This window comes from Hyla sarda, chromosome 11 (genome assembly GCF_029499605.1).
Source record: "Hyla sarda isolate aHylSar1 chromosome 11, aHylSar1.hap1, whole genome shotgun sequence".
NCBI lineage: Eukaryota > Metazoa > Chordata > Amphibia > Anura > Hylidae > Hyla > Hyla sarda.
This window is the reverse complement of record NC_079199.1, coordinates 8777407-8796227: the sequence shown is the minus strand read 5'-3', so window position 1 is coordinate 8796227 and position 18821 is coordinate 8777407. Positions and strand designations below refer to the sequence as shown.

The following is an 18821-nucleotide window of genomic DNA, read 5'->3' as shown; positions in this document are numbered from 1 at the left end:
CCCCTGAACCCCATACCCCTGTGCTGTGACCCGAGGCCCGGACCCCATACCTCTTCAATTTTGCACATACAGACCCATATTAGGGCTTGTTTTTTGCGCCATCAATTGTACTTCGTAATGACATCAATCATTTATTAAAATCTACCGGAGGAAAAAAAAAAATATATATTTATATATATAATTTTTATTTATTTATTTGTGGGGTGAAATTGGAAAAAAACTGCCATTTTGTAACTTTTGGGGGCTTCCATTTCTACAGTGTAATTTTCAGTAAAAAAAAATGAAGCCTTATCTTTATTTTGTTGGTCCATACATTCATAATGATACCTAATTTTATTTATTTTACCACTAAAGGGTTAATGCCAGGCATCGGCCCGATCAGCGGTGTCCGGCATTATCCGCGGGTCCTGGCTGCCCGTAGCATCTGCTGAGAATGGGTTAAACCCTATTTACAGTCACTCTCAGTCATTAAGTCCCAGGACACGAGGACATACCTGTTCACCCTGTGTCCTGGAAGGGTTAAATGTCGCGGTCTTCTATGACTAACATTTCCACAGTAAATAGCCGGCAATGGAGATCATCTGATGTGTGGGGGGACATTGGTTTCTGGATGAAGCAGTAAACTCGCTAATATTATAGAAATATCGTTACTTTTTCCTTTTGCAGCTTCTAAATATCAGGACGTAAAGCCGATCACCACCGGAGCCCAGAAGCCTGCAGAACCGCTGATCAACCTGGACGGTGAGTCCGGCACATTCAGGCCTAGGGGAACCAGAAATCCTAAAATGTATCTCTGGTGTGTGAATTGTTTGTTTCTTCTTTTTATAGTTAATAATCCGGACTTCAAAGTGGGTGTTATGGCTTTAGCGAATCTGCTACAGATCCAGAGGCACGACGACTACCTGGTGATACTGAAAGTGAGTGCGGTCATGGGGCGCCCCCTGCTGTCATCTCTGGGTATTGCTCTTCATAGTCAGAGGTTAAGAATAGGATTGTCTCAGGTGGATATAGTCATAGAAAACCAATAAAGGGGATAAGTAGTGTTCCCCATCCTGTGACTCTCCAGCTGTTGCAAAACTACAACTCCCAGCATTCCTATGACTGTCCAGACATGATGAGAATTGTAGTTTTGCAACTGCTGCAGCCACAGGATGGAGAACCCTGCAATAAGGAATGTCTGTGTGTAGTTGACATAGAAAGTAGGTTTCATTCTTAAAGGGGTATTCCAGGAAAAAAACTTTATTTTTATATAGAAAGTTAAACAGATTTGTAAATTACTTCTATTAAAAAATCTTAATCCTTCCAATAATTATCAGCTGCTGAATCTGAATTGTTCTTTTCTGTCTGAAAACAGTGCTCTCTGCTGACATCTCTGCTTGTCTCAGGAACTGCACAGAGTAGAAGAGGTTTGCTATGGGGATTTGCTTCTAAACTGGGCAGTTCCCGTGACACGTGTCATCAGAGAGCACTTAGACAGAAAAGAACAACTCAACTTCATCAGCTCATAAGTACTGAAAGGATTAAGGATTCATTTACAGATCTGTTTAGCTTTCTGGAGCCAGTTGAGTTTTTACCTGGATAACCGCTATAAGCAGACGTCTTGAATAGTAAAGGATTTGAGATGCAAATTACAATAAGAAGTTGCAAACCCTTTTTTAAAACGTAATAATTATTTACTGAAAACTGGAGACCCCTCTTTATGGTATGTTTTCACCACGCTGATTTGCATGCAGAAAATCTGCAGCATATCTTAGCAGCAGCAAAGTTACGGTGGGTTCACACCACAAATTTTCTATACAGTTTTTGGATACATTTAAAAAAAAAAAAAAAAAAAAACGTATGAAACCGTACAGCAAACTGCGCCCATAGACTTCCATTAAAAACTCTATGCACCGTAATGTATACGGTTGTCTCCGCTTTTCAAACCACACGTTTTTTACTTTTTTTTTTTTTTTTTTTTCTCTACCACGGTTTTTGGTCCGGGTGAAAAACTGTAATTAACTCTCATACGTTTTTGTTTTAACATGGGAGTCAATGGGAACCATACAGACCTGTATGTGTGTACGGTCCATCCAGTTTTTGACTTTCAAAAGTTTTTTTTATTGGAATTTCAATCAAACAAGGGAAACTTTATTCATAATGGAGTGAAAAGTTCAAAACGTATACGTTTTTTTTTTCTTAAAAAACAGATGCAACCGGGCATCATTTTTCTAACTGTATACAGATAAAACTTTGTACACACATTCTGATACAGTTTAGTCCGATTTTTGAGGAATCAGTTTTTCTTTTTTTTATCAAAAACCTGATAAAAAAACTGTATTGCAAAAACATGGTGTGAACCCACCCTTAATAGGAGTTTAAAGGGGTTCTCCATCCCTAGACATCTTATCCCCCATACAAAGCGGTGCAGCACCCAATATTCTAAACTGTATGATTAGAATGCTGGGTTGCCGCCGCGGGAGACGTGATGCCACACCCCGTCCACTCATGTCTCTGGGAGGGGGTGTGATGGCCAAAGAGTACCCCTTTAACAAACCTGAACAACACCCCCAGGATAAGTTTAGGGGATAAGTTTTAGCTTGCAGGGGTCTGAGCGCTGGGGTCCACCGCCCCCCCCCCCCCCCCCCACATGATCTCCTGGCTCTCCTTTACAGCGGCGCGTTATTACCTCGCGCGAAGTGGGAGCCGCCACGCCCCATCTATTTAGTTCTATAGGGGAGATGAAGATTGCCGAACAAGTTTTTTATTTTTTTTTCAGGCCATAAGGATTCTTGTCCAGGAACGATTGTCTGCAGATGTCGTAGCTAAAGCCAACAATTCTAAAGAGGTGAGTTTTCTGTAAACTGTTACTTTGCCGGAGGTTAGATCAATGTTTCCCAACCAGGGTGCCTCCAAGCTGTTACAAAACTACAACTCCCAGCATGCCCGAAACTCCCAAATAAATACAATCAATAAAATACATTTCTAAATTTTAAATTATAAAATAAATCATTATAGAATAATTAAATCATTATAAAATAATTAAATAAATGTATTACATTCATTTAAATTAATTTAAATAAATAAAAAATCATCTATGTTTCAGAAACAGTGCCACACTTGTCCATAGGCTGCATGTGGTATTATGTCGTAGTCCGAATCAACTGGTCGGGAGCATTAGCCTGGATTCACACTGCATTATTGTGTCCCAGCTATAGGTAGCGTCCTGTCAAACCAGGGATGCCGCCATATACTGTGGTGCACCCAGCGGCCATATTCACTGGCCCAAGCATAGTCGAGTAATGACAACCTCGGGGCCTCTTCCCGCTCGTATACATTTATTTTCTGGACTCCATAGCGCAGCAGACCACACTACCCCCTCCAATAAGCTGTGTTTCCCATCATATTTTCTAGTTCTCACTTATAACCGAGCATCTGTTTCCTATAGATTTACAGCTCTGTCTTCCATATGGTCTGATTTATAGGAAATCGAGCTCTTCTTGTCCCGACTTCCCACGTTCTCCCAGATGGATTCCTACAAACCTTCTAAGTTGTTTTCCCCGTTTTAGTTCTGTAGGGAACTTTTGCTCCTCACATCAGGTTCAGGCAACCTATAGTGTAACTACTTGTATATACCTAGGTAAACACTAGGGGGCGCTGGACACCCGGCTGCTCTGTTGTATATTCCCTGATGATGTGTTGGGTGTAAATATTCACCACTGATCATATATATTGGATGTTTGCAGGGTCTTCCTGTGGCGCTGGATAAACACACACTGGGCTTTGACACCGGAGGTAAGTCTCCTCCACCATTACCCTCCAGTATCTTGTTTTTCTTCCTCATATCATTATGTGAAGAGCAGAGATCGCAGTTCTTTAGGGAATCTATAGTGTCCTATGTGGTTATGAAGACGTATATTAGCAAATGGCAGAAATGTATTCCCTGTGGGGCGTGAGGACAGAGAGAAGGCCTCTCGGGCCCACCGCCTCCCGCTCCCTGAATGGCCCTTGGTCTGTAATGTCTGTGACTAGTAAATGGTGCAGCTTATGTGATGACCAATCCGCTCTCCTGTCTATTAGTAAATCCTCGCATTATCTGTAAAGTAACTGGGGTGTAACTTAGAACTATGTCATTACTCTGTTACACCTCCTGGAAATATTTAAAGAGAACCTCTCAAGATCTTGTAATATTTTATAATCCTCCCAGGTCACTGCCCCCATTATGATAAACCACCCCCTGCCTTTATTTTTTTATTGTTTTTTTAGTTTTCTACCTTGATATTGCGCTGTATTTTCTGCTCAGTCTCCGTCAGATTCACAGACTGGGAAGGGGCGTTCCCCAGCAGGCGTGACATCATCTGAAGCCATACAGGGGAGAACTTCCTCCCTCTTTCTGCTACACACAGCCCAGAGCAGTTCAGTGTGAGATGAGCTATGATTGGCTAAGGCTGCAGCTTACACAGAAATAGACCATTTATCTCCCCTGAGTTTTTTGGTAAAATGTTGTGCACATTCCTCCTTATAAAGTCCTCTCAGGACAGACTCCTCTATAATAGTTTCCTTGTATGTTTATCAGATGCCGTTCTGAATGACGCTGCCCGAATCCTCCGATTACTTCACGTTGAAGAACTCCGAGAACTTCAGACCAAGATCAATGAGGCCATTGTAGCCGTTCAGGCCATCATTGCAGATCCCAAGACCGACCACAGACTGGGCAAAGTGGGCAGATGAGAACGGCTACGGACTGGTGGGCACCCTCCCAACCTGCTGCCAGTCACCCAGCATGTAGTGCGCTCATGTATAATATCACAAGGTAAAATAAAACTCACCCAAGCAGCTCTGGGTTTCTTTGTGGTTTATCTATTTATTTCTGGCTGTTTTACTCACAAAACCCTGTGGACATTAACAACCAGTTTGACAAATACTCGTGTCCGTGTGGTTAATGGCTGCCGTCTGTACCCGAAAAAGAGATGGACAGATGTGTTTTTATTTTTTGTGTGTGCCATCTGTGTCATCCAACACTACTGCATCCATACAGTGTTTAGTGTATCAGAGGAAGTGGTCAGTCCTGGGTCAGCTGACTTCCTGCGAACTACAAAATGACATCCCCCATTACCAGCTCCTAGACTCACCTCAGCTCTATTTGTATACTTTTGTTATAGCTATGGGATTAGGATATATAGTAGTTATACACCTCCCCTCCAGCTCTATCTGTATACTGCTGCTATCTCTATGGGATCAGGATATATAGTAGTTATACTCCTCCGCTCCTGCTCTCTATATACTGCTGCTATCTCTATGGGATTAGGATATATAGTAGTCATACACCTTCCCTCCAGCTCTCTATATACTGCTGCTATCTCTATGGGATCAGGATATATAGTAGTTACAAATCTCCTGCAGCTCTATCTGTATACTGCTGCTGCTTTCTCTATGGGATTTGGATATATAGTATTTCTTCTTATCCCCTCCAGCTCTATCTGTATACTGTTCCGATCTCTATGGGATCAGGATATATAGTAGTTATACTCCTCCCCTCTAGCTCTCTGTATACTGCGGCTATCGCTATGGGATCATAATATAATAGTTATACTCCTCCAGCTCTATCTGTATACTACTATCTCTACGGGATTTGTGTATATGTATCCTGATCCCATAGAAATAGCAACAGCATACAGATAGAGCTGTAGACGAGGCATATACGTCTCTTCTACAGCTCTGTTTGCTGTTGCTATTTCTATGGGATCAGGATATATAGCAGTTATACACCTCCCCTTCAGCTCTATCTGTATACTGCTGCTGCTATCTTTATGGGATCAGGATATATAGCAGTTATACACCTCCCCATAGGCTGTGTTCACACCTTGCTAAATAAATGTGGTAAAAACACGTGGAATTTTTTTTAAAGGAAAACTGTCACATGCTTTCTCCTGCACTATCCACATGTACTGATTGATAGTGTGGGAGACGCTGATTCCAATGAGCCCTACCTTGCCTTGATCCGCCCGGCCGTTCGTCCGCAATCGTAGTTTTATTCTATGTGTATATCTTGCTGTAACTGGCACAGGCGGGACTTGTGCAGCTTAACTGGCACTGATGTCATTGCCGCTTATGAATATTCATCCCCCCCCAGTTCTCCCTCTCTTCGCCGCTCCTAACTGGAGGGAGGGGGGATGAATATTCATAAGCCGCGCTGACGTCAGTGCCAGTTAACCTGCAGAAGCCACGTCCGTGCCAGTTAAAGCAAGATTTCCACATAGAATAAAACTACGATTGCGGACAAACAGCCGGCGGATCCGGGCAAGGTAGGGCTCATTGGAATTAGCGTCTCCCGCACTCAGTACCTGTGGATAGTGCAGGAGAAAACATGTGACCGTTTTCCTTTAATCCTTACAAGAAGCTGCTGATAAAATGAACTCGACTCCATAAAGAAAAGGGTTTTATTGGAATTATCTGAAGTTTCATTGCACAGACAGAGATTCTGCGGATCAGGTGAGTGTATACAGTTATTTCTATAGCTTGTAGTTTGGTATAGATATGACACAGCCATATACAGTTAGCTATTTCACAGTAGACAACTGGAAAGGAAAGATATAAAAGATATAAAACATTATTTAAAAAAAAAAAAATCGGCACCATTAAAATCTGTAGTTACAGTAAACGCAGAACAGTTCAGATGAACCTCTTTGGCCTGAGAGAATGACGGGTGTGTGACAATACTTCTGCGCGCTCTCCGCGGCTAAACAGGTTACTGGACGCCTCTCATCCATCTTTACAGGTACAAACATTTCTTTGAAAAATACAGTAGTAAAAACTGAGGTAAAAAAAACTTTACACTTTTTTAGAATTTTTTTTTTGTATGGAAATCTGTTTTTCACTTCGCTGCCGTATATGTTGAGTCGCTCGTTCGGCTTCTTGATCCTGGTTAACGGGACCGGAGCAGAAGATTCCTCAATGGCGGCTTCTTTTGGTCACTGAGTCTTATGTCATCACTTCCTTCCTGCAATTTAAATGAATAAAGAGTTATTAGACCGCCGCTCCCCGCGGGGCGAGATCTTATGATGTCATCATTCTGGGGATATTGACTGTTTACAATTTATTGTGTTATTAAAATGGGTAATGGTTAATAAATATGGGAACCAAGAGCAAAGTAAAGAGACCCTCCTGAGTGTAGTACATGGACAGGGCCTATGGAACAGACTTAAAGGGGTATTCCAGGCCAACACTTTTTTTTATATATATATATATATGCTTATGTTTATATTTATATTTCAACTGGCTCCGGAAAGTTAAACAGATTTGTAAATTACTTCTATTAAAAAATCTTAATCCTTCCAATAGTTATTAGCTTCTGAAGTTGAGTTGCGGTTTTCTGTCTAACTGCTTTCCGATGACTCACGTCCCGGGAGCTGTGCAGTTCCTGTGGGGATATTCTCCCATCATGCACAGCTCCCGGGACGTGACATCATCATTGAGCAGTTAGACAGAAAACTTCAGAAGCTAATAACTATTGGAAGGATTAAGATTTTTTTTAATAGAAGTAATTTCCAAATATGTTTAACTTTCCGGAGCCAGTTGATATATAAAAAAAAAGGTTTTGCCTGGAATCCCCCTTTAAGGGATACTCCTCCACTGTCCAGCGTTTGGAACGCTGTGCGCTTGCATTGAGGGGCGTGGAGCATCCCATTGCAGAGACTTGCATTGAGGGGCGTGGAGCATCCCATTAAAGAGGTACCTTGGTGGAATTCTTCTTATTTATTTTAAATCAACTGGTGCCAGAAAGTTAAACAGATTTGTAAATTACTTCTATTTAAAAATCTTAATCCTTCCAGTACTTATTAGCGTCTGTTTACTACAGAGGAAATTCCCCATAGCAAACCTCTCCTGCTCTGGACAGTTCCTGACATGGACAGAGGTGTCAGCAGAGAGCACTGCGGTCTGACAGAAAATAATTCCTAAAAGAAAAGAATTTCCTGTGGAGCATAAAGCAACTGATAAGTACTGGAAGGATTAAGATTTTTATATAGAAGTAATTTACAAATCTGTTTAATTTTCTGGCACCAGTTGATTTAAAACATTTTTCCACTGGAGTACCCCTTTAAAACTAAAGCTGGCCAGTGGAGTATGCCTTTTAAACAACCCCTTTCTGCACACAGGACAGAAGTGCTTAGCTGAGGATAGGGGATAAGTAGCTGATTGCTGGGACCCCTGTCCACCCCCCCAATGGGACCCCATCTCGCTCAGTGAGGTGTTGTCTACCGCTAGATGGCACCTGCTCCACTCATGTTGATGAGGCCGAGTACTGGACTCTTTGGAGCTCCCATAGAAATCAATGGAGCACATGCTCCTCACTCAGAGCCAGGTCCCATTCTGGACCCCCCCCCCCCCCCCCCCCAAATCAGCTACTTACCCCCTATCCTGTGGTAGGAAATGTAATTTTGACTGCAGCACCCCTTAGAAGTTATTTTTAATGACTGTAACATTTAAAGGGGTACTCTCCTGCTCACTGTTTGGAACAGTTTTTTCCAAATACTGAGCAGCGGAGTACCCCTTTAAATGTTAGTCAATAAAATGCAGTGAAATAGAACTTCGCCCCTATCCTTTGGATAAGTTCTGCTCCATACAGAGGTGAATATTGTTCTTGCTTCCAGGGTGGGATCTCTGTAATATGGAAATGCTAAATGGTCTGTTACATTAAACTACATCTCCCACCATTCATTGACCGTCTGCAGCTGTCAGGGCATGCTGGGAATTGTAGTTTTGTGACAAGCTAAGGATCTTTGCTCTAAAGCGGTGTTTCCCAACCAGTGTGCCTCCAGCTGTTGCAAAACTACAACTCCCAGCATGCCTGGACAGCCTTTGGCTGTCCAGGCATGCTGGGAGTTGTAGTTTTGCAACAGCTGGAGGCACACTGGTTGGGAAACACTGCTCTAAAGGACGGGTTCTTATATCACCTCTGTATATTATTTTTATCCTCATTGATTGGTGTGAAGACCCCGACTCACCAGAAGGACAATAAGGATAGACCGCTGTTATTCCATACAGATGTGACCGCTGCTCCGGGAGATATTCCTCTGTGATCTGAGCGTTATCTTTATTTATAGATATAACACCGTCCCTGTGAATGAAGGGGCAGAGATGTTACAGAAAGGCCGAAAAATCCCAAAAACTGAATTAGAGTTCGTGGTCTCTGCTGTATTATAGATCCACCGGACACCGTCCTCCAGTATCATGTGACTCTTATGGAATCAGTGTTTTATTTGTAAAATGGAATATTAGGTGATGGGTGTATTAAACATGACCCATATATAGAAGACAGACCATACCAGCAGATGGCAGCAGAGTTGCATGGAGCAGGTAACCAGAACTTCGAGCCCCCCCCCCCCAAAACTTGACTCATCGGACCCCTGCAATCGTGCTGCAGGTGGTCCAATGGGTATAACAAAGCCCCCTCCCACAAATCTTTAGATGCCTTGATTAGTGTTAATCGAGACATCTAAAGGGTTAATGGTGGATATTGGCATAGTGACCATGAGGTCCTGGTTGGGTCCGATCTCTGTGGTCAGGACAACTTAGATCCTGGAAGAAGTGAAGGACCGGGAGCATCAGCAGAGGGGCCAAAGGCTGTGTAGGCATGCTGGGAGTTGTAGTTTTTGCACCCTCATTGGGAAACGCTGCATTAGAGGTGGGAAAGGGGTGTATTTCAAATATATAGTAAAATCTGGATGAATTTTAAGGGGTTGTCTCTTAAAGGGGGTACTCCACTGCCCCAGCATTTGGAAGATTTTGTTCTAAATGCTGGGTGTGAGCTATGGGGGGGTCGTGATGTAATGGCCACACCCTCTCAATGCAAGTCTATGGGAGGGGGCGTGACACACCCCGCCCTCCCATGGACTTGCATTGAGGGGGTGGGGCGTGATGTCATGACCCCTGTAGCCCGCACCCAGCGTTCAGAACAAAATGTTCCAAACGCTGGGGCAGTGGAGTACCCCCTTTAAGAGACATGCAGAAATGCAGGAAAAAGCTGCGGTGGCGCTCCCGAGGAAGTAACCCCAAGTCGTGGGTATTGGAATAAAATAAATAAATTATTTTTTACAGCATAAAGAAATGAAAGAAAATGTATAAAGCAAGACACATTTCGGGAGTCACAGCTCCCTTTCTCAATTGCATACAGCAACCACCTGCAATTGAGAAAGGGAGCTGTGACTCCCGAAACGTGTCTTGCTTTATATATTTTCTTTGATTTCTTTATGCTGTAAAAAATAATTTATTTATTTTATTCCAATCCCCACGACTTGGTTACTTCCTTGGGAGCGCCACCGCAGCTTTTTCCTGCATTTTTGCATTCTCCATACGGACCTACCGGGGCTCCGTCCACACGCTGCAGGCCTGCATACCAAGCTACCATCACCGGCAAGGTATACGCTACACCCCACCCGGGTACCTACCTACACCGGCTAAAGACCTACACCGCACCCAGCGCCACCTCTGTTTTTTTCCGTTATATACTGCCCTGTAAGAGAGAAGCTCTCCCCATATCCCCTATTATGGTAAATGGGTGATAATATATATAAATATATATATATATTTATATTATCTGTCCTTGATAAACATTCATCTGTTTGGCTACTGTGCGACCTATCGTTTCCCTTGGGGAGTTGTCGCCGGATGAGTAAATGTTTGGCGCGGTGCCCCTCACCTCCTCCAGTCTGTGTGATAGAAGTGATTGGCGTAGGTCACCACACTGAAGGGATAGTTCAGATTACTCTGGATCACTCGTCTTCCGCTGCCGTTGGGCGATATACACTCCAGTTTTTTCGTTCCTATGAAGAAAATAGGTAAAATAATGACATGAATTTTTTTGTAACCGGGACATTAAAAAAAAAAAAAAATAAATAATGTTTTAGATTCTGCAAAATTCTTAAATGGGTTAAATAAGGCTTTAAAAATGAAATATAATCTCCTCAGGATCAGCCAACAATACTGGGTCACGGTCGGGGCCTGTGCTGCCTACAGCGCCCCCTTCAGAGGTCGGACCCACTGATCCTGATGGATAGAAGGCTGGATAACCCCAATAGATATATATGAAATAACTTCTATACCTGCATCTGCCCAACAAATCTGCTTGGAGAACGGGTCAAAGGTCAGCCCATTGGGTAACCCGATGTTGTCATTGACCAGAATCCTCCTGTTTGATCCGTCGGTAAAAGAGGTTTCGATCTTAGGGGCCTCTCTGTTCCAGTCTGTCCAGTAGAGGTTCCTGCAGGGGGCGACATTTTATTATAAGAGCACAAATAAAGGGGGTATCCAGAATATAAAAAAACAAAAAAAAAACAAAGCCACCCCTGTCCTCAGGTTGTGCGCGGTATTACAACTGGTCTCTCTTAAAGGGTTACTCCGCTCCCCAGCGTCCAGAACTCAATGTTCCGAATGCTTGATGCGGGTTTCCGAGTTCACACCCGCCCCCTTGTGACGTCACGCCCCGCCCCCTCAATGCAAGTCTATGGGAGGGGGCGTGATGGCCGTCGTGCCCCCTTCCCATAGACTTTCATTGAGGGGGCGAGGCGTGACATCACAGGGCGGGCGTGAACACAGAAGCCCACACCCAGCATTCCGGACGATGGGGAGCGGAGTAACCCTTTATATAAAACTGAGCTGCAATGTTACACACAACCTGAAGACAGGGGCGGCTCTATTTTTGGAAGAAATCGGCTCCGGTTTTCTATTACTGGACAAGCCCTTTAAAGGGGTACTCTGGTGGAAAACACTTTTTAAAATCAACTGGTGCCAGAAAGATACAGATACAGATATACAGATTTGTAAATTACTGCTATATATAAATCTTAATCCTTCCAGTACTTATCAGCTGCTTTATGCTCCACAGGAAGTTCTTTTCTTTTTGAACTTCCTTTCAGTCTGACCACAGTGCTCTCTGCTGACACCTCTGTCCATGTCAGGAACTGTCCAGAGCAGGAGAAAATCCCAACTCCCTTGCTCTGAGCTACTCAACTTCCTCTGGAGTATACAGCAGCTGACAAGTACTGGAAGGATTAAGATTTTTTTTTTTACAGAAGTAATTTACAAAGCTGTAGAACTTTCTGGCACCAGGTAATAAAAAAAAAAAAAAATAATAATAATTGTTTTCCACCAGAGTGTCCCTTTAACCTTTTTATCGCTATATAACGCTGACATTCTTCTCGATAATATTTTAGCAGGAATCAATGTTGTAGTTCATAAAGGGTAAAAGAAGTGACAGGTTGCTTTTCGACATAGAAACTACACTTATATTGTCTAAGGCAGTGTTTCCCAACCAGGGTGCCTCCAGCTGTTGCAAAACTACAACTCCCAGCATGCCCGGACAGCCAAAGGCTGTCCGGGAATGCTGGGAGTTATAGTTTTGCAACAGCTGAAGGCACCCTGGTTGGGAAACACCGGTCTAGGCACATCCTGGGAGTTGTATTTTTGCAACAGCTGGAGGCACCCTGCTTGGGAAACACTGGTCTAGAACAGTGTTTCCCAACCTGTGTGCCTCCAGCTGTTGCAAAACTAAAACTCCCAGCATCTGGAGATTGGAAGAACATATGTGACCCATAATGGTGACCGGTTGGGGACAGTGAAGTAAACTTATTGCAATCCCCAAATGTGCACCCCTAAACCTGAAGCAGGGTTAGGGGGTGCTGATAGGGAAGGGGTTGCAGGTGATGCATTTAGAGCAGTGTTTTCAAACCAGCGTGCCACCAATAAAACTACAACTCCCAGCATGCCCAACAGCGATTTCCCAAAATCTAATAAACCTGTGGGTGTCTGTGCATGCTGGGAGTTGTAGTTTTGTAGGTCCACTGCTATAGAAGCGTTTCTTACCCTCGCACGGCATCGATGGTGATGGCGCGTGGATTCACCAGGTTGGTGTCGAACAGCGTTTTCCTATCGTTCCCGTCCAGTCGCGCGGTCTCTATTTTATCGGTGCTGCTGTCCGTCCAGTACATGTTCCTCCGCAGGTAATCTATGGCCAGGCCCTCGGGGCTCATCAGATCTGACAAGAAAGGAGAAGAAATAATGTCATCGTACCCGGGCGTCCACATGGTGTAAAATATGACCAGGCCGCCATATTGCTCCAGTTCTAAGGCCAAAGCAGTGGACAGGGGTCAGTATGGACTCTCTGACCGATGTCCTGAGTCATCTGACCTGATCTGCTGGGGCCCATATGCAGCAGCTGTGATTCCTATGTGATCGGACTCCTTACTATCATAGACTGCAGGAAGTTTTGCAGCAGTTTGCTCTACAGCAGCTCACCTGTGGACCTGGACCAGAGGGCCCCCCCCCCCACACACACATCACTGAGCCTTGGGCCCCCGTGACACTGTCCCTGGTCACCAGTTTTCCTTCCTTGGACCATTTTGGTTGGTACTAACTAGAGTTGAGCGAACTTACAGTAAATTGTCTCGTAGCGAAACTCGCAGCTCGGCTGATGATTACTTTAGTCTGCGTAAATTAGTTCAGCTTTCTAAGGGCTCCAGTTGCCTGGAAAAGGTGGATACAGACTTAGGAGACCTCAGACTGTCATCCCGGACTTTTCCTGGAAACCAGAGCCCTTGGAAAGCTGAACTAATTTACGCAGACTAAAGTAATCAACAGCCGAGCTGCGAGGTTCGCTACGAGACAATTTACTGTAAGTTCGTTAAAGGGGTATTCCAGGCCAAAACTTTTTTTATATATATCAACTGGCTCCGGAAAGTTAAACAGATTTGTAAATTACTTCTATTAAAAAATCTTAATCCTTCCAATAGTTATTAGACAGAAAACAACTACTCAACTTCATAAGCTAATAACTATTGGAAGGATTAAGATTTTTTAATAGAAGTAATTTACAAATCTGTTTAACTTTCCAGAGCCAGTTGATATATAAATACATACTGATGATGTCACTCACTTGTACTGATGATGTCACTCGCTATGCTGTGATGTCACTCGCTATACTGTGATGTCACTCGCTATACTGTGATGTCACTCACTATACTGTGATGTCACTCACTTGTACTGATGATGTCACTCACTATACTGTGATGTCACTCACTTGTACTGATGATGTCACTCACTTGTACTGATGATGTCACTCACTATACTGTGATGTCAGTCGCTATACTGTGATGTAACTCACTATACTGTGATGTCACTCACTATACTGTGATGTCACTCGCTATACTGTGATGTCACTCACTATACTGTGATGTCACTCACTATACTGTGATGTCACTCGCTATACTGTGATGTCACTCGCTAAACTGTGATGTCACTCGCTATACTGTGATGTCACTCACTATACTGTGATGTCACTCGCTATACTGTGATGTCACTCACTTGTACTGATGATGTCACTCACTTGTACTGATGATGTCACTCACTATACTGTGATGTCACTCACTATACTGTGATGTCACTCGCTATACTGTGATGTCACTCACTATACTGTGATGTCACTCACTTGTACTGATGATGTCACTCACTTGTACTGATGATGTCACTCGCTATACTGTGATGTCACTCACTATACTGTGATGTCACTCGCTATACTGTGATGTCACTCGCTATACTGTGATGTCACTGTCCTGTGATGTCACTCACTATACTGTGATGTCACTCACTTGTACTGATGATGTCACTCACTATACTGTGATGTCACTCACTATACTGTGATGTCACTCGCTATACTGTGATGTCACTCACTATACTGTGATGTCACTCGCTATACTGTGATGTCACTCACTATACTGTGATGTCACTTGCTATACTGTGATGTCACTCACTATACTGTGATGTCACTCGCTATACTGTGATGTCACTTGCTATACTGTGATGTCACTCGCTATACTGTGATGTCACTCGCTATACTGTGATGTCACTCGCTATACTGTGATGTCACTCACTATACTGTGATGTCACTATACTGTGATGTCACTCACTTGTACTGATGATGTCACTCACTATACTGTGATGTCACTATACTGTGATGTCACTCACTTGTACTGATGATGTCACTCACTATACTGTGATGTCACTTGCTATACTGTGATGTCACTCGCTATACTGTGATGTCACTCACTATACTGTGATGTCACTCGCTATACTGTGATGTCACTCGCTATACTGTGATGTCACTCGCTATACTGTGATGTCACTCGCTATACTGTGATGTCACTCGCTATACTGTGATGTCACTCGCTATACTGTGATGTCACTCGCTATACTGTGATGTCACTCGCCATACTGTGATGTCACTCGCCATACTGTGATGTCACTCGCTATACTGTGATGTCACTCGCTATACTGTGATGTCACTCACTATACTGTGATGTCACTCGCTATACTGTAATGTTACTCGCTATACTGTGATGTCACTCGCTAAACTGTGATGTCACTCACTATACTGTGATGTCACTCACTTGTACTGATGACGACTTCAGGCTCGGCCCCAGGCTCTAAGCTTGCTCGGCTGATGGTGCGCCCGGCGACGTCGGTCCAGTACACCTTCTTCTCCTGGCAGTCATAATCGATGCCGACCACTATGGAGCCCTGCGGGAGAAGGTAAGGGATGGGTTATTGGGTACTGTACACACTGGGCCAGATTTAGTGCAAACTTACATGGAAAGATTTAAAGGGGGTATTCTTAAACAGATTTGTAAATTATTTCTATTAAAAAATATTTCTCCTCCAGTACTTTTTAGCAGCTGTATGCTACAGAGGAAATTCTGTTCTTTTTGAATTTCTTTTTTTGTCTTGTCCACAGTGCTCTCTGCTGACACCTGTCCAGAGCAGGAGAAAATCCTCATACGCAAACCTATGCTGCTCTGGACAGTTCCTGACACTGACAGAGGTGTCAGCAGAGAGCACTGTGGATAAGACAAAAGAAAATAATTTCCTCTGTAGTATACAGCTGCTAATAAGTACTGTAAGGATAAAGATTTTTTTAATAGAAGTCCTTTACAAATCTGTTTAACTTTCTGGCACCAGTTCATTTTAACAAAAAAGTTTTCCACCGGAGTACCCCTTTAATATTATATATATATATAGAAGAAAGAACAAGGTCCGGCACTAGGTGTGATTGTACGGCAGACTACGATTAAGCTCTTTAGCGAAACGCGTCAGACTTTCTACCCTGTACTGCAGAATCTTGAAATAAAGGAATAAGAAGTTTTTACCTGCAACCTAGTGCCGGACCTTGTTCTTTCTTCTACAAGTGAGTAACCGGAGGCGGTACCGGTTGGTCTACGGCACAGGTGGCGAGGTGGGCGTGCACGGGGTGAGCGACTCACAAATCAGCCTTGAGATATATATATATATATATATATATATATATATATATATATATAAAATAATATTTGATCAATTGGCTTTAACATGTGGCAGAATTTGATTCCATTTTTCTTCTGCCCAAAGCCACGCCCCTTTATCAATGCCACGCCCCTTTTCCAGAAGCGCATGAAAATTAGCAAACCGCTCCTGCACTGGACAGGAGGTGTCAGCAGAGAGCACTGTGGTAAGACTGGAAAGAACTACACAACTTCCTGTGGAGCATACAGCAGCTGATAAGTACTGGAAGGATTAAGAGATATATATAGAAAGTAATTTACAAATCTGTATAACTTTCTGGCACCAGTTCATTTAAAAACATTGTTGCTCCCTCTAGAGTACCCCTTTAAATAGCATTTCCCAAACACTATACTGGTAGAGCCAAGGGTGCAACTACGGAGTCCCCGACTTCACTGTGTGCGAAAATAGTTTTACACATAAAGGACACTGAACCTATCATCAGGATATCGGATGAGGGTCTGAGCGGTGGGGGCCCGACCAGTCATGAGAATGGGGCCCGACCAGTGAAGCGCTGGTTGTACGTGTACTGCCGATCCATTTATGGGCCAGAAGAAGATGGCAGACAGTCCAGCGCTCAGGTCCAGCCAGAGAGTTTAATAAGTGGCAGTGTTTCCTAAACAGAGTGCCTTCAGCTGTTACAAAACTACAACTCCCAGCATGCCCGGACAGCCAGCGATTTATTAGGTTTGAGGAATCCTACTGAACTCTTACATGTCTGGGCATGCTGGGAATTGTAGTTTTTCCAACGAGTCTCCTCCAAAACTAGAACACCCAGCAAGCCCGGGACAGCCTTTGGGCTGTCTGGGCATGCTGGGAATTGTAGTTTCCCGACCATGGTGACTCCAGTTGTGTGCACAACTACAACTCCCAGCATATTGAGAATTGTAGTTTCCCAACCAGTGTGCCTCCAGCTGTTGCAAAATTACATCTTCAAGCATACCAAGATAGCCTTACTTGGGAATTGTTTCCTAACCACTATTGCCTCCAGCTGTTGCAAAAAACTCCCAGTATGCCCAGACAGCGTTTGGCATGCTGGGAGTTGTACTTTTTCCAACCAGTGTTTCCTCCAGCTGTTGCAAAACTACAACTCCCAGTATGCCCAGACAGCCTTTGGCATGCTGGGAATTGTAGTTTTGCAACAGCTGGAGGCACTATGGTCGAGAGACTACAACTCCCAGTATGCCCAGACAGCCTTTGGCATGCTGGGAATTGTAGTTTTGCAACAGCTGGAGGCACCCCGGTTGGAAAAAACACAGTGAGGGGGACACAGGCCTCTATTCTTCTGACTCCTCGGGCCCCCATAAGTGATTCTCCATAAGGAATGACATTGCTTGCAGCATATGGAGGCGACCAGGCCCGGGGGTGGAGGAGGGGAAGCAGTATGGCGGCCTAGGTGAATCCCCAGGGATTCCATAAATAATAACACTGAGGTCGTTCTCTCCGGAGCAGAAATATGGAATGAATCCCACACAGCTGAGAGACAGCTGCACCGCGCCGACCTCCGCCTTCCCGTGGGCCGAGCCGGCAGACTTGGCCGACGTTCGCTACAACCTACACATGGACGGGATCTGGTTTCTTGTGGGAAAAGGAGGATTGTGCAGGGATAATGGCGGCTGTAATGATGGCTGCAGAGCAAATGTCATTTCCTGACCGCGCTGCAGAATAGTTTAACAGAGTCGCAGCCGCCGCTATGGAGATTGTAAAAGCCATTTACGACGAAGACGTATGGGACCTGCGCTGGTGTCATGTAAAGCCAGAAACTACTACTGTGTTTGTACTACAACTCCCAGCAGGCTCCGGATCACTGAGACGCCTGCTTTTTGGCTTGGTCCCGGTCTATTCGGCCCCTCTGTTTCTTGACGTGAACGAAGCGGAGGCGCAGCAGGGGGATGCAGCTGTAAAAATTTTATTCTCTGTAGTTAAAGGGGTACTCCGGTGGAAAACTTTTTTTTTTTTTTTTTTTTTTTTAAATCAACTGGTGCCAGAAAGTTAAACAGATTTGTAAATGACTTCTATAAAAAAAAAAAAATCTTAATCCTTCCAGTACTTATTAGCTGCTGAATACTACAGAGGAAATTATTTTCTTTTTGGAACACAGAGCTCTCTGCTGACATCACGAGCACAGTGCTCTCTGCTGACATCTCTGTCCATTTTAGGAACTGTCCAGAGCAGCATATGTTTGCTATGGGGATTTTCTTCTACTCTGGACAGTTCTTAAAATGGACAGAGGTGTCAGCAGAGAGCACTGTGCTCGTGATGTCAGCAGAGAGCTCTGTGTTCCAAAAAGAAAAGAATTTCCTCTGTAGTATTCAGCAGCTAATAAGTACCGGAAGGATTAAGATTTTTTTTTAATAGAAGTCATTTACAAATCTGTTTAACTTTCTGGCACCAGTTGATTTAAAAAAAAAAAAAAAAAAAAAAGTTTTCCACCGGAGTACCCCTTTAAAGGAACGCTCTGGGCAAGGCTGAAACGG

The 18821-nt window shown here is 43.8% G+C and overlaps 2 protein-coding genes across 3 annotated transcripts in view; one reads left to right on the top strand and one right to left on the bottom strand.

Moving 5' to 3' along the window:
• Positions 1-4817, top strand: part of RTRAF (RNA transcription, translation and transport factor) — a 13758-nt gene extending 8941 nt beyond the window's left edge. The window contains exons 4-8 of the mRNA XM_056545175.1: positions 667-741; positions 829-917; positions 2759-2827; positions 3726-3774; positions 4556-4817. Of these exons, the coding sequence (XP_056401150.1) occupies positions 667-741; positions 829-917; positions 2759-2827; positions 3726-3774; positions 4556-4710 (437 nt within the window). The 3' untranslated portion in view covers positions 4711-4817. The remainder of the gene's footprint in view (positions 1-666; positions 742-828; positions 918-2758; positions 2828-3725; positions 3775-4555) is intronic.
• Positions 4818-6597: 1780 nt separating this feature from the next.
• Positions 6598-18821, bottom strand: part of NID2 (nidogen 2) — a 115750-nt gene continuing 103526 nt past the window's right edge. For both annotated transcript variants that reach the window (XM_056545167.1, XM_056545166.1), the window contains 6 exons: positions 15420-15549; positions 12841-13012; positions 11082-11239; positions 10679-10802; positions 8985-9097; positions 6598-6979 (listed from right to left, as the gene is read on the bottom strand). In XM_056545167.1, coding sequence (XP_056401142.1) covers positions 6969-6979; positions 8985-9097; positions 10679-10802; positions 11082-11239; positions 12841-13012; positions 15420-15549 — 708 coding nt within the window. In that variant the 3' untranslated portion in view covers positions 6598-6968. The remainder of the gene's footprint in view (positions 6980-8984; positions 9098-10678; positions 10803-11081; positions 11240-12840; positions 13013-15419; positions 15550-18821) is intronic.